General features: G+C 35.4%; 1 protein-coding gene across 4 annotated transcripts in view; it reads right to left on the bottom strand.

The window, feature by feature from the left end:
* Mitofilin (inner membrane mitochondrial protein mitofilin) overlaps window positions 1-12,968 on the bottom strand; it is an 85,490-nt gene that overhangs the window by 60,289 nt on the left and 12,233 nt on the right. For all 4 annotated transcript variants that reach the window (XM_076385777.1, XM_076385776.1, XM_076385775.1 and 1 more), the window contains one exon: window positions 10,211-10,439. In XM_076385777.1, coding sequence (XP_076241892.1) covers window positions 10,211-10,439 — 229 coding nt within the window. The remainder of the gene's footprint in view (window positions 1-10,210; window positions 10,440-12,968) is intronic.

Raw genomic sequence — 12,968 nt, 5'->3', positions numbered from 1 at the left:
CCGATTACTTTGAAACATTCTGCGGCATTCCGTAAATAAAAACAAGATGTTACACACTTCAGCGGCGAAATTACGTTCGATACTAACGATTTTTTCCGAAGTTTCTTTCCTTGTGCCCTCGCATCCCTCCAGCACGACTTCTCAGGGTGTAGATTCGTCAAAATACTCGAATTTGATTTGCTAGCTGACACCAACAAGGTTGGATCTTCCTCGGTTACTTTTTTTAGTGGAGGTGGTAGTCTCTCCTTCGAGTCGAAAAAGTCACAAGCAAATTCATGGGGAAAAGCAAAGGCATATCGGATTAGCATAGGAGACCGTAACGAGTGTCTCGCAGATGTGGCCGTTTATGATCACAGGTATTGCCTTGCCTAGTTCGAAGGAGCCATCCGTACCCGAGACCGAAGGCCGCGAGGGTTGCGTCGCGCTTACGATGGAAGACCTTTCGATGCATTCGGACGGATGAAATATGGAATTGCCCGCTGTTAAAAAGCGAGTTGGGGAAACTCTTTTGCCCTTAAACATTTGGTCAACGAATGTCTGGCAGAGACTAATTCGTCACTACATCGGGAGTTAAATACATCAATTGTATTCGAATCCCTTTAACTATTTCGATGTCTGCGTCTTGCGACCGAGCCTTGCTTTTTATTACGCTGCACATGTAGTGACCGTACATTTATTCTTATTGTTTGCCCTGCTATCTTTCAAAATATTTTTATGAAACAAAATCGAAAAAATAAACAGATACTCGTTGAAATATTCCGAAGGAAAAAAAGTATTGCCATTGTATTGAATTTAATTTCCAAGTGGTTTATAAAGGAGGTCCTGATTTTACATGTACCTAAATGCATTTACGTGTATGTAAAAGATCCGTCAAATCTTTAATACATGGGTAAGCCTCCCCTATAGGTCGAAAAGGTTTACGAAAATTGGGGAAGAGAGAAACAAACATCGGATGATCACTGTGTGTGTGCCGTAATAAAATGCATGCAAGAATGAGAATACAATTGCCGTATTTTCTCCTCATCGACGAGTTTGTCTGTCTATCCGAGACATCCGTTGACCAAATGTTTAACGTTCAGAAGCTTTCCCCAACTGGCGTTTTAACAACGGGCAATTCCATATTTCATCCGTCCGAATGCATTAAAAGGACTTCCATGGTAAACGCGACGCGACCCTTGCAGTCTCCAGTCTCGGGTATCGATGGCTCCTACGAACTTGCTGGGCAATACCTGTGATCATAAACGGCCACATCTGCGAGACACTCGTTACGGCCTTCGTTTTTCCCCATGAATTTCCTTGTGACTTTTTCGACCCGAAGAAGAGACTACCACCTCCACTAAAAAAAGTAACCGAAGAAGATCCAACCTCGTTGGTGTCAACTAACAAATCAAATTCGACTATTTCGACGAAGCTACACCCCGAGAAGTCGCGCTGGAGGGATACGAGGGCACGAGGAAAGAGACTTCGGAAAAAATCGTTAGTATCGATCGTAATTTCGCCGCTGAAGTGTGTAACATCTTGTTTTTATTTATGGAATCCCGCAGAACGTTTCAAAATAGTCGATTGTCGTTTAAAAGGTCATTAAAAGGTCAAGTGCTCGTTTAGTGAAGTGATTATTGTTAGTGACCGCATAGTGTTGTAAATGCAAGGTGTCTTTTTGTGGTCTTGGATACCTGCGATCAGCGCTACCTGGCCATCATCCACCAATGATCGGGATCGGCACAACGACCTAATGGAGCAAGTGTTCAAGCAGCAGGTGAATTCCTCTCCGAATGGGTGAGTTTTACCGATAGTAATTACTCGTATTACTAGAGTCACATTATTAATCTCAATTTATTTAAACATGTTTTTCCTTGGTCCGTCATAACTAAAAAATAAAAATCAATGTTTCCGTACTTTTTACCGATTACAGCAACTAATACTTCCAATTTTCGTTCATTCATTATGAAATAAGTATTATTGTACAGTTTTCAATGTTTTAATACACAGTAAAATAACGTACAATCCGTAGGAACTACAAAAACATTGCTTTTTATTTTTTTACTATAGCATTACTTTATTAAATCGGCATTTTGAAACTCTTTTTCCTCGTTTTTTATGTTTTACAACTTTGTTAATTATTTTAAAAATCTGGAAAAATTCTAAAATATTTGTCGCGATAGCTAACATGTTGCAGCATTTTTTGTTATAATTTTTCCACAAATAGTTTTAACAAAATTGGTCAGTATCCTTCTTGTCTCTCGTTTTTTATGTTTTACAATTTTGTTAATTAATTTAAAAATCTGAGAAAATTCCACAACATTTGTTGCGATAGCTAAGGTGTTCCTAATTTTTTTCATAATTTTTTGTCCAATAGTTTATGAGAAATCTACACTAACATTGTCTTTTATTTTTCTACAACTTGGCTAATAATTTAAAAATCTGAAAAAATTCCACAATATGTGTCGCGATAGTTAGCGTGTCCCTAATTTTTTTCATAATTTTCCATCCAATACTTTAGGAGGAATTTGGCAATAACGTGTAAAAGTCTTCAGTTTCTTGTACAAGCCTTGAGCACGGTGAGTAGCAGACGCTCCGCGTAGCTTGAGACCTGTCGCTGGTCGGCCGAGCGCTCGCTATTCGTGCTCTCTGATTGGTCGATGTTTTTCGTTAATAACTCGTTAACAAAGCTTCAGAGAACATTTTTGCAAAGGAAAAGGGTGTTTAGAATCACCCCAGGAATCTCCCCTTTTCGGCTCCGCCACCTTATGTGGGACACCCTGTATACAGGATACATCTCAGGGTGGAGCCTTGAAATAGAAACATCCTGAATATCTCCACTATTTATAATTCTATGAAAAACTCTTCAAAATAAAGTTGCAGAGAAAATTCTTCAGAGCAAAGTCCTTTTTTCACAAGAATTTGAGATCATCGATATTTTTTTCTTGTAGAGCATAGAAATGCAAATCCAATGACCTCGTAAACCACACTGTTCTGATCATTTAATTTCTAGAAATTTTACTTAAATTACGTGCGTGTTCGAAGTGATTTCTATATATTTTCTAACTCCTGTGACATTATTTAAAGCACATCCTGCAGTAATTTTTTTTCTGATATCCTCTGGTGCTGTAGCTTTGTTAAGATAAGCAATATTTTTTAATGTAAATTTCTCGAAATTGAATCATTAAAACAGTATGGTTTATGAAGTTGTTAGATTTATCTTTACATGCTCTACAAAAAAAAATTATACATAAAGTATCTTTTTCATTATTTTCTACTATAGTCTAATTAAGTCACTTATAACGTTTTATCATTTTATAAACACTTTCAGTCCCTGAACATAAATTTTAATTTTATTCAATTTTCAGCTTAAATTTTAATGTACCTAATAAAAAATAAAAAATAATTCAAAATAATACTGGGCCATGTGACATCTTAATCGTCTAAGTATTGGAACATTTACCTTATTTAAATATCTAAATCTATACCAGATCTATTTCTCTCAATCTCACCCTCCACCTTTAATTATTATTTTCTTTTCCCTTAAATCCTTCAATCTACAACCACTTACTTAAAAATATTGTACGATATAAACCATGAAAAATTCCTTCTTATTCTCAAGTCATCCTCTCGTTCGTTGCCTACACGCCTGTCCATTCAATAACCCCATATTTCATTTTCCCCATTACCTTTCCAAAATAAACGAAGTTTTAACTACTTCCTCATCGCTGACACGAGGAAATGCTGAACGAGTCTCCCTTATTCTCCAACGGTACGCGTGTTCGTTAATCGAACATTAATCTCCATGGACGTGCGTCAAGCGATAACGTGTGATTGGAAGTGTGTAAAGCTCGACTGATGTTAATCCGGATCAAGCTGCGAGAGCATTCTGTCCCCAATAAAACGGAAAAAAGATCGGTCGCAGAGCAAGAGGATCGAACGTGCCGATGTTTTCGCCAGAGAAGACACGTTTTTTAGGGAGAACAAAAGCGAGAAAGTGGGGCAGAAAGAGAAATTGATTTTTCTGAGCACCGTGGATGCTCGACTTTAATCTTTGCGGGAGATTTACTGATTTTGGGGAAAGTAAAAATAAGGCGTTCTTTCCGCGAGACTCGTTGTTCCGAGGGAAGCAAGAGAGCTCGGCGAGCAAGTCTGTCAACAACGAGTTCAGTAAAATATTGATCGAATGAGAGAGCAAAGTTTGCTTTGCAAACTTTTATGAGGAGGAAGGAGAAGTCAAGACGTTCTGCTCGGCTGGGAAGTTCCACGGAGACACAAATAAAATACTGGTCGAATGAGAGTACAGTCTTCGCCCGAGGTGTTTCTATGAAAAAGAGCAGGGAGGAATTGAGTCACTTCGACCTGCTCGAGAACTCTGCAAAGATCCGATTTTTCGTGAAAGTTCCGAAGATTCATAAAATACGCTTATTACATTTCATAATTAATATTTTCCCGTCTTTAAGAAATTAATCTTCTATCACTAAATATTAGAGCAACGTAAAAAGAAGACGTTTCTTCGCCTTTGACTATGGTAAATTCAGCCTTAAGTCTCTCCTTAAGTCTCTCCCTAAGTCAGCGTATCTCCTTTTTTTAGCTAGTAATCACGAAGCTTTTGCTAATGATTGCTCAGCTTAACGAACATATCCATCTTCGATAATTTTATAAACAATAAAGCTTTTTATTATTATTTATTCCTTCAAAAAATGTCTTATCCATTTGGCCTTATTACATTTGCAAAGACGACAATTTATAATATTTGACTTCATTAAATTTGCAAAAATGACACTATATAATATTTCTGTCACAAATTTACGAGTCTAGAACATTCTTACATGTGCTGTGACAGACGACTAAAGTTCACGTTCAATTTCATGAACACTAACTCTGAAGAAGTTACAAACCCTGGATTTGAAATCGTAAAACAAATTCTTAGCCACTTTTGAGATTCTTTTTTAAAGCGTGAGCTGCCCCTTCACTTACACGATTGCAGTTCTCGAGAGCTTCTGCATTCAGCAAATCCCTCGTCTCTGGTCATTACAAAACAGCGAAGATGTAAGGCTAACGGTTGGCAGCGCGTGGCGCTGCCCATTTAGAACAACAAATCCGCACGCAAGAAAGTTTAATAGCACGAACACGGTGCTTCCCAATACGTTGCAGCGAAAAATATTAGATCATTTCCAATACGGTGCCTACGATGCTCGAATATTAATAGAGTACCTGCGAGTTCGGTCACGTAGGAGCCACGCCAACGTTTCCCTGCTCTGTTTCTTTTTCCCTCGACCCCTCTCTCGCTCGAAGGAGGAAGGGAGAAAGTTATAGTGGCAATAAGTAAAACAGATTTCCGAGAAACTGCTAACCCTCCCCCTTCCTATTACTCGACAGGGCTAAGTAATTTAATTTCGCGGCGAAAGTAATGGTTAAAAGTTTGCCTGAACCTAAAATTATAAATCAAAATTTTTTGTGCAATAAGATGATGATTAAACGATTTAAGATTTATTGTGAAATTAAAGCACTATGTCAATCACTAATTTGTTTTCGATAGATAATTAAGGATCAAACCTAAATGTAGATACTGTAGACTTATTGTTAAAGAATATTGTATAACAGATATCGTATATAGTCGAAACTCGAGTTAAGAAATCCTATTCTGGTTTATTTAATAAGAAAGTTTCAAATTGGAGTCTTTAAGTAGACTTATAAAAAAATCTAAAGTAATAAATATGATAATAAGATAAAAATAAGAAGACTTTTTAAATCTTATTACTGTGAATAGAAGACGATAAAAAGAAAAATTACTTACAAATAAGTAATTAACTGTTCAAACAATAAATTTTGTTTCTACGTATGAGGCGGAGCGTTTGTCTTATTCTGCGTCTCATTTCAAAGTGCACCAATGCACATCGTAGTATAAAACAAAATGAGGAGTGCGCTCCCCTAATTAAAGCTCCACCGCCGTGACTTAATTGGCCATAATTTGAATCCTCTAATACTTTTTAAAATACTTTAGTCAGAGACCAAAAATAACAGTTACCCTAAAAAATTTATGAAAAAGATCAGTAACAAAAACTTGTTTTTTACTCCAGTTGAAAATAATATTACTAAAGACTACAGCAAATTTTTTAAGAAAGGATATGATAAAAAAATTCAATATCCAAACGTTTTGGTTATACAATAATCATTATTTCTGATTGAATTTTTTTCATTGTTGATACCTGTTATCGAAGTGAGAAATTTATTTCGGTTGCTTATAAAAATTATCAGTAAAGGAAATTTATTTCGATCACTCATAATAATTGTCGATGAGGGAAATTCATTTCACTCGCTCGTAACTGTTATCAATGATGGAAATAATTTGCAATCACTTGTAACAGTTATTGACGAAGAATAATTTTTTCGATTTCATTCTAACAATCGAGTTATTATTTTTATTATTCTTTATTTCTTAACGGGATAAACCCTTCAATATAGAAAAAATAAATAAAATTGTAGGATAAAACAGAATTTCATAAAAAAATTTTATTTATTTTTTCTATACTAAAGGATTTATCCCATTAACAAGTAAATAGTAATAAAAATAATAATTTGATTATTAAAACGCAACCGAAAAAACGATCCTTCGTCAATAACTTGTTATTACAATAATGTGTAATTAAAAACATTTTAGTCGAAAATATAATTATTGACCTGTAATTTTTTTCATATTAGTTATAACTGTTAGGGTCCCTGATTTTAGCATAGCTGAAGTAACTAAATGTTTTCTACACACCATTTCTCATTCCGACGCATCTTGTCAATGAATTAGACCACTACCACTTGTTGAAAAACTATTGTACTTTATTTCTCAATTTCGCAGTCCCAGGGAGGCTATAGAATAGAAAACTCCCACAGCGTGTTCAACAACAGGTGTCAAAAGCTTTAAAAAGTAGTTCTACATGTCAAATGGGACGAAATTCAGGAGTACTCAAATTGTGTTTGTGGCTCCATTTCAGAGTTACTAATTACGCAGGGAACACCTAAAATCCGCATGAAATATGTCTGACTGGTGACTTAGTCTACTGCCAACATACACTAGCTAGGTCGAACACAGCGAAGTTAGTAGATTAAATCTCAAATCAGATACATTCCACAGGTCACTAGTGACCCAACAAAATTTTAAACTTGAAGATCTATTTCGAAGTAACTTAAAAAAATTTCTTTTTTGTGTAAACAAGAATCAAGTCATGTCACTGTCTTTTCTTAGGCTGCTTAAGAAGAAATGGAAAAAAGAATTTTCCTAAAATAATAAATATTATTTTAAATATTAAGATTTCTTGGGGATTATCCGCAACCCTATAAATAGAGTTGGAATTATTGATTATCGATACTTTATCGATAGCTTATTGATACTTATCGATATATCAATAATATCGTTAAGATATCAATAAAAAAAACAGAGACTACTACATTAACTGAAGTAAAACGAAACGCATAATAAATTTATCCCTCATATTTACATTCGAGAAAGATGTATGTATACAATACATATACGTATTTTTGTTAAATAATTCATACTTTATTAATGGAGCTTTGTTTTGTAATCAATATTGCATTACACATTTTTCACTGACCCATTAATCCATACTCTACCGTTTATACATCTATATGCATTCATCATTAAAATATTGTTTCTGCTGATTATTGTCAGATGTGTATTGAAGAACTGAGTGACTCAAACTGATAATTCTAAGAATGATGTAAAAGCTGTAGAATCAGTCTTGAAAAAGCAGCAAGCGAATCAATATCAAAATTATATAAAGAAAGCGACTAAAAGGAGAGTGATTGTAAAGAATATATTGTTATATTTTTTTTGTTGTGTTTTGCTAACATATTTTGTTTGATTTATTATGTTTTTCTCTTAACAATAATTTCACCTAATTCTGCGTCTATTCACTTTAACGATATCTTATCGATGTATCGAATTATCAATAACATTCCAACATTATCGATATTTATCAATATCTGCATCAACAGCCCCATTTCTAACCCACAATGTTACTTACGCCGAAAAATAGAAGGGTGTCGTTCTAGAGTTCAACACAAAGAACTGTGAAGAAGTCTATCTTCCTTTTCGATAAACAGAAGTCTATCTTCCCTTTTGTCTTGTTTTAGCATATAGAATCACCTTTTAAAATTTCAAACCCCCGTCGTCGAAACACCCTGCATAACAGCACTCAAGAGAACCGAAAATAAGATCTAAAATTTCAACCAGCGGCTCCAAATTATCCTCGAAATCACACTTCATCTCAGCCTCTATTCACACCACCTTCTATCACCTTATCAGAGGACAAGAGCCGACTTATCGCTCAGAGGCGAGCAGCAGCGGAGCGACCGATAAACCCAAAACAGCGTCGCCTCCCGGAACTTTCTAAACTCGATCGCGCACAGTTCCCGACCCGCGCCTCAATTTTACAAGGACCGTTCTCCCAACGGGCCGAAGTCTCGGCACCGCCGTTGAACTCGGCTTAATCCGATCCGATGGAACTTCGGGCAGCCTCTGCGAAGACACAAAGGCCAAATAGAAATGGATGGCGAGAGATCAGATGTTTCGAAAACGTCCCAGGAGGCAGCGTCTCGCGACACTTAAGTCGCGTGTTTTTGCGCGTGTAATTAAACAGCGACGAACGAAATAATGGGGGAAGAGACAAAGGCGGCGGACCAGTTCGTTCGTGTATCGAGAACAAAGGACGCCACCTTTCTGGACGTTTATCCGCGGCGAATCGCGTGCAGATTCAGGACTGCAACCGAGAAGCGAAAATAATAGGTGCCATAGAGCCTTGCTGAGAAAAAGGAAATAGTTTTTTGAATCGAAGGGATACACGCTGCGCCAAAGCCAGTTTTAATGCTGCCGCCTGTTGTCTTAATGTACCTACTTCTTGGACATGACGTGGATATAGCAGAGAAAGGGAAAACAAACTGGTGACAAGGCTCCAGTGACAGAGCTTTGTAGATGGTAAATATTAGGGTCTATAAGTGGAGGCTTGTTGATTACCAAAAGGTACTTCTTTATGGTGTTAATATACACTATCGTGCGCAAGTATCTGGACATTTTCACGTTAGAGAAAATGTATAAAATATACTTGAGGTAAAATTCTCTAATATAGTTTTGACTACAGACATTATCTCCAACAATTTTTTGTACTTTTTTTTTGTAATTTGTGTCAAGAGGAAGAACTTTTTAGAACAAAATACATAGAGTGAAAAAGATAAAACCTCAAACAAAAGTTAAGAAAAGAATAAAAGAAAAAAACTGAAAACAAAAGAAACTTATATACTGGAATAAGTTTAAAAAATAAACAAAAGAAATCGAGAGAGTTTTTTACATAAAAAGAGAGAGAGTTTACTGGTTGCTTAAGATAGATAACACAGAGCGTTTGAAAGAGTAGAGAGAATTACTGAAAAAATGAAGTCTAGCACAAAATTGATTATTATATAGTTTATGTAATTCAATTTGTTGTAATTAGTTCCATAGTTTTTTTAGCGAGAATAGCGTATACTTTCTAATATAAAAAGAGGCAACGTAAAAATAGAAATCAATGAGAATATCAGGACAGGTGACTAGCTGATTGATGATTTTGTATATTATTGTATAAGATTTACATAAATCAAAAGGTGTATTTCGAGCATTTCCAGTAATGTGAAGGTGTTCAAATACTTATGTACGGTACTGTACCTAAAGCACCAATTTTTCTACTTTTTCTACTGTGTACATATGTTGAAATATGTTTCAATGCAAAATAGCGAAATGGAATAAGTTAATACAATTGTTTACTCCTACTTAAATTATGTACTTAATAAAATAACCATTATATTTCTTAATCAGAAGAACGATTTCAAACATTTAATCAATACTGTAATTGCTGGGAAACCTTTGAAACGTGTGCAGCGATTCCGATTTCAAATAAAGCTGTATGTAATTAATTCCATTACCAATTTTATGATGCTTCTTCTCTTCTAGAAGTGTTTATTAATAATTCTTATCAACCTTATCTACGATTGTGTAAATCAATATTATTCACAATCGTGCACGTAAGAGTATCACTTATGCATGGAGAAACGCAGCAGTCGGAGCGCTAAGGAAACAAAACGTGAGTTCTACTGTACGTTTTGGTGGAGTTCTAGTTGCTCTCGTCTCGAGTTTCTCATTTGCTTTTCCCTTCTTTACGAGTAAGGAGAAAAATGAGGGGAAACTCACCCTTCAACGCCGTCTCGAGGCCACGTAACCTGCCGACGATCGCCGCGAGCTGAGCCTTGTACTTCAACGAGACAGCCTCGGATTGTTCGCTCAGTGCACGGTTCACCATCCTCTGGGTTTCCTTCTCCTTTGCTGAGAGCGCTTCTTGAAGATAATCGGTGTGCACCTGCTGTTGCAGCTTCAACTGTCGTCGTAACTCGTCCTCGAACTTTTTCTGTTCTTCCAACAGCTGCAACAGAAAAATTCGCCGGGCTGTAGTACGTACTCTTCAATCGTTCCGTATTTATTGGTTTTCCAATCAGCTTGAAATCTTCACGTACAGGAAAAGATTCCTATAGCTGAGATGAGCAAATGATAAACTCTGCTTCCACTTATTGTGGAAAGCGAGAAACTGTTTTTAAATTTGCTTTTCCTTTTGCAGGTTTGCTGTGTTTTTTCGTTGTTAATTTAAACATTCTTCTGAAAATTATTACCGACAAATTCAATTCAATTCATTTTTTCAAAATAGATGTTCCTCTAGATTTATTTCAACTTTAGTTCTGCTAATCACCTAAACGTGGAGCTTCGAATAAACCCACAGAACATTAAACGAAAGCAAAATATGAAGCACAGAGATTTCTAAGGATAATATAAAAATTCCCAAGTCAACAGAAAAGGGTGCCTTTTTAAAGTATCACGAAATATAAATTAAACAATTATCTCTTGAGCAAAGAAATATTTTGGCAAATATTTAAATCCAAAATCGTGTTAAAATTCATTGCAGTTTTAAAACGTGCTAAAAAGAGGAAACATTCCAGCGATGTAGGACAAAGCCAGAGTGACAGGGTAACGAAACCACCCCTTATACTTCAAGACACGCTTCCCGCCAACGAGGGCGTAAACAAGCACAAAACAACCGAGGGCTCATCGAGTTTTGCTTGAGGGAAGGAGAAAAAATATATATATATATTTTTAAGTAGCCTACTGCTTCGTCCTCTTTGTTTCTCGTTGAAGATTGAGCCAAGTACACCCTTTACACAAATTTATGAAACACTGACCGAAGACTGAAGGCTTTCTTAAACTCAGTTGCCAAATATGAAAATTTCTAGAGAGGTTAAGATTGATAAACCAAAAATAACTCTTCTTTATTATCAATGACAATTTTATAATAATATTTTAAAATAAGAGTAATTTTATAATGATAGACACTATATGTATAGTGAATAGAAAAGATACAGAAAGAGAAGTCTATGACCTACAAATAATTAGTATACTCTGGTGTTACAAATACTCAAATTTTTTTCAATTTTCAAAATGTTATAGAATTTAGATCAGAAAGGAGAAATAGTAACAAAATATGAAACTAATTTTTGGGATCTTTTTTCGTGACAGTAACATGAACAAACAGATTTCAATAATGTAAATTCACTGAAGAAAAACAATGAGTGAAATGTTGCGTTTACATAACTTTGGGTCTTGATAGATTAACACTAGGTACTTATATTTCACATTGAAAGTAACTTGTCATTATACGCTTGTAAAAGGATTACAAACTTTTGAAAACAAATATACTTTTACTCACTATGGAATAAAGAAATGTATCATACATTTAAAAATTGTCTGATACTCTTCATATTTACAGTAGCTTTCACGTTATAAATATATATCTTTAGTCACTCTGACTCAACTAATCAATTTGTCGCACTGCCAGCACTGTGAATAATTTAATTCATTTTCTCTCTGCATCTGTTCTCTTTACAAATGGACTGCATTCTAATTAATAAAAAATAACATAGTATAAAAATAGTTAACTTTTGAAGCAGGACCCCTATTTCTAAACCAAAATTATTAAAACGGTTAAAATAACTGGTACAATTGACTAATAAAATATATGTATAAGTAAACACTGTACTCTTAAGCTATATACCTTTTTTTCTTTTTTGAAACGCAATTCTTTGTAAACGCTATTTACAAATAGTGCTTAATATCTTTCATACGACTATTTAAGGATTCAGCAAATTTCTGTACTCTATGAATTAGTCCAGGTCTTACTATCAGTGAAAGTATTTCTTTTAACACTGTATATTATGTATAACATTTCCTATTATCGTATAAGATTGTGTTTGAAGTGATAATGGAGCCCTATAGGCTTGCCTTCAAACACAAGATGGTCATTATGATCATTTTTTCTAAGGGTAGTTATAGTATAGGTAACACAAAATCAAAACTGTAAATTCATTATATCTCATAAACGAAGACAAATGGGACATATGTTTATATGAACTTCTTTCACAGTTTTTAGGCGTACAAAATCAGTTCTCCAAGTGGATTCCACATATCATGAAACACCCTGTATATTTTCCTCAATATCTCGGAAACTAAAATAGACCTGGTCTTGGTGCAAAGGAAAAAGTTACTTAAAATATCGCCATTAGCAACATATTTAAAACTCATGCAGAAACTTCAAGGAAAAACTTCAAATATTCCTTGAATTGTGTTCATCCAGCGTGGACAAAAAGTTTCCACAAGTTGCAGCTGGTTGAAAACGTTTTGGAACATGCAGCAACGAGAAGCGACAAAATGTTGCTCGTTGTTGCCTCAGTGGAGCTGCACCTTCAGAAAACCAACAATCTGCATCATCATCTCCAGTCGTGCCCCGATGGCTGTCACCCCGTGCCACTGCGAAACGCTAGCTTATCGGCGGCTTAATGGAACTAGCCCTCGTCAACGAGGAACAACGAGCCCTGAGGCGATCGTACGTTGCAATGGGAGGATTTGG

This window comes from Calliopsis andreniformis, chromosome 9, assembly GCF_051401765.1.
Source record: "Calliopsis andreniformis isolate RMS-2024a chromosome 9, iyCalAndr_principal, whole genome shotgun sequence".
Classification (NCBI taxonomy): domain Eukaryota; kingdom Metazoa; phylum Arthropoda; class Insecta; order Hymenoptera; family Andrenidae; genus Calliopsis; species Calliopsis andreniformis.
Note: the sequence above shows the minus strand (reverse complement) of the source record. Positions and strands in the feature narration are given on the sequence as shown.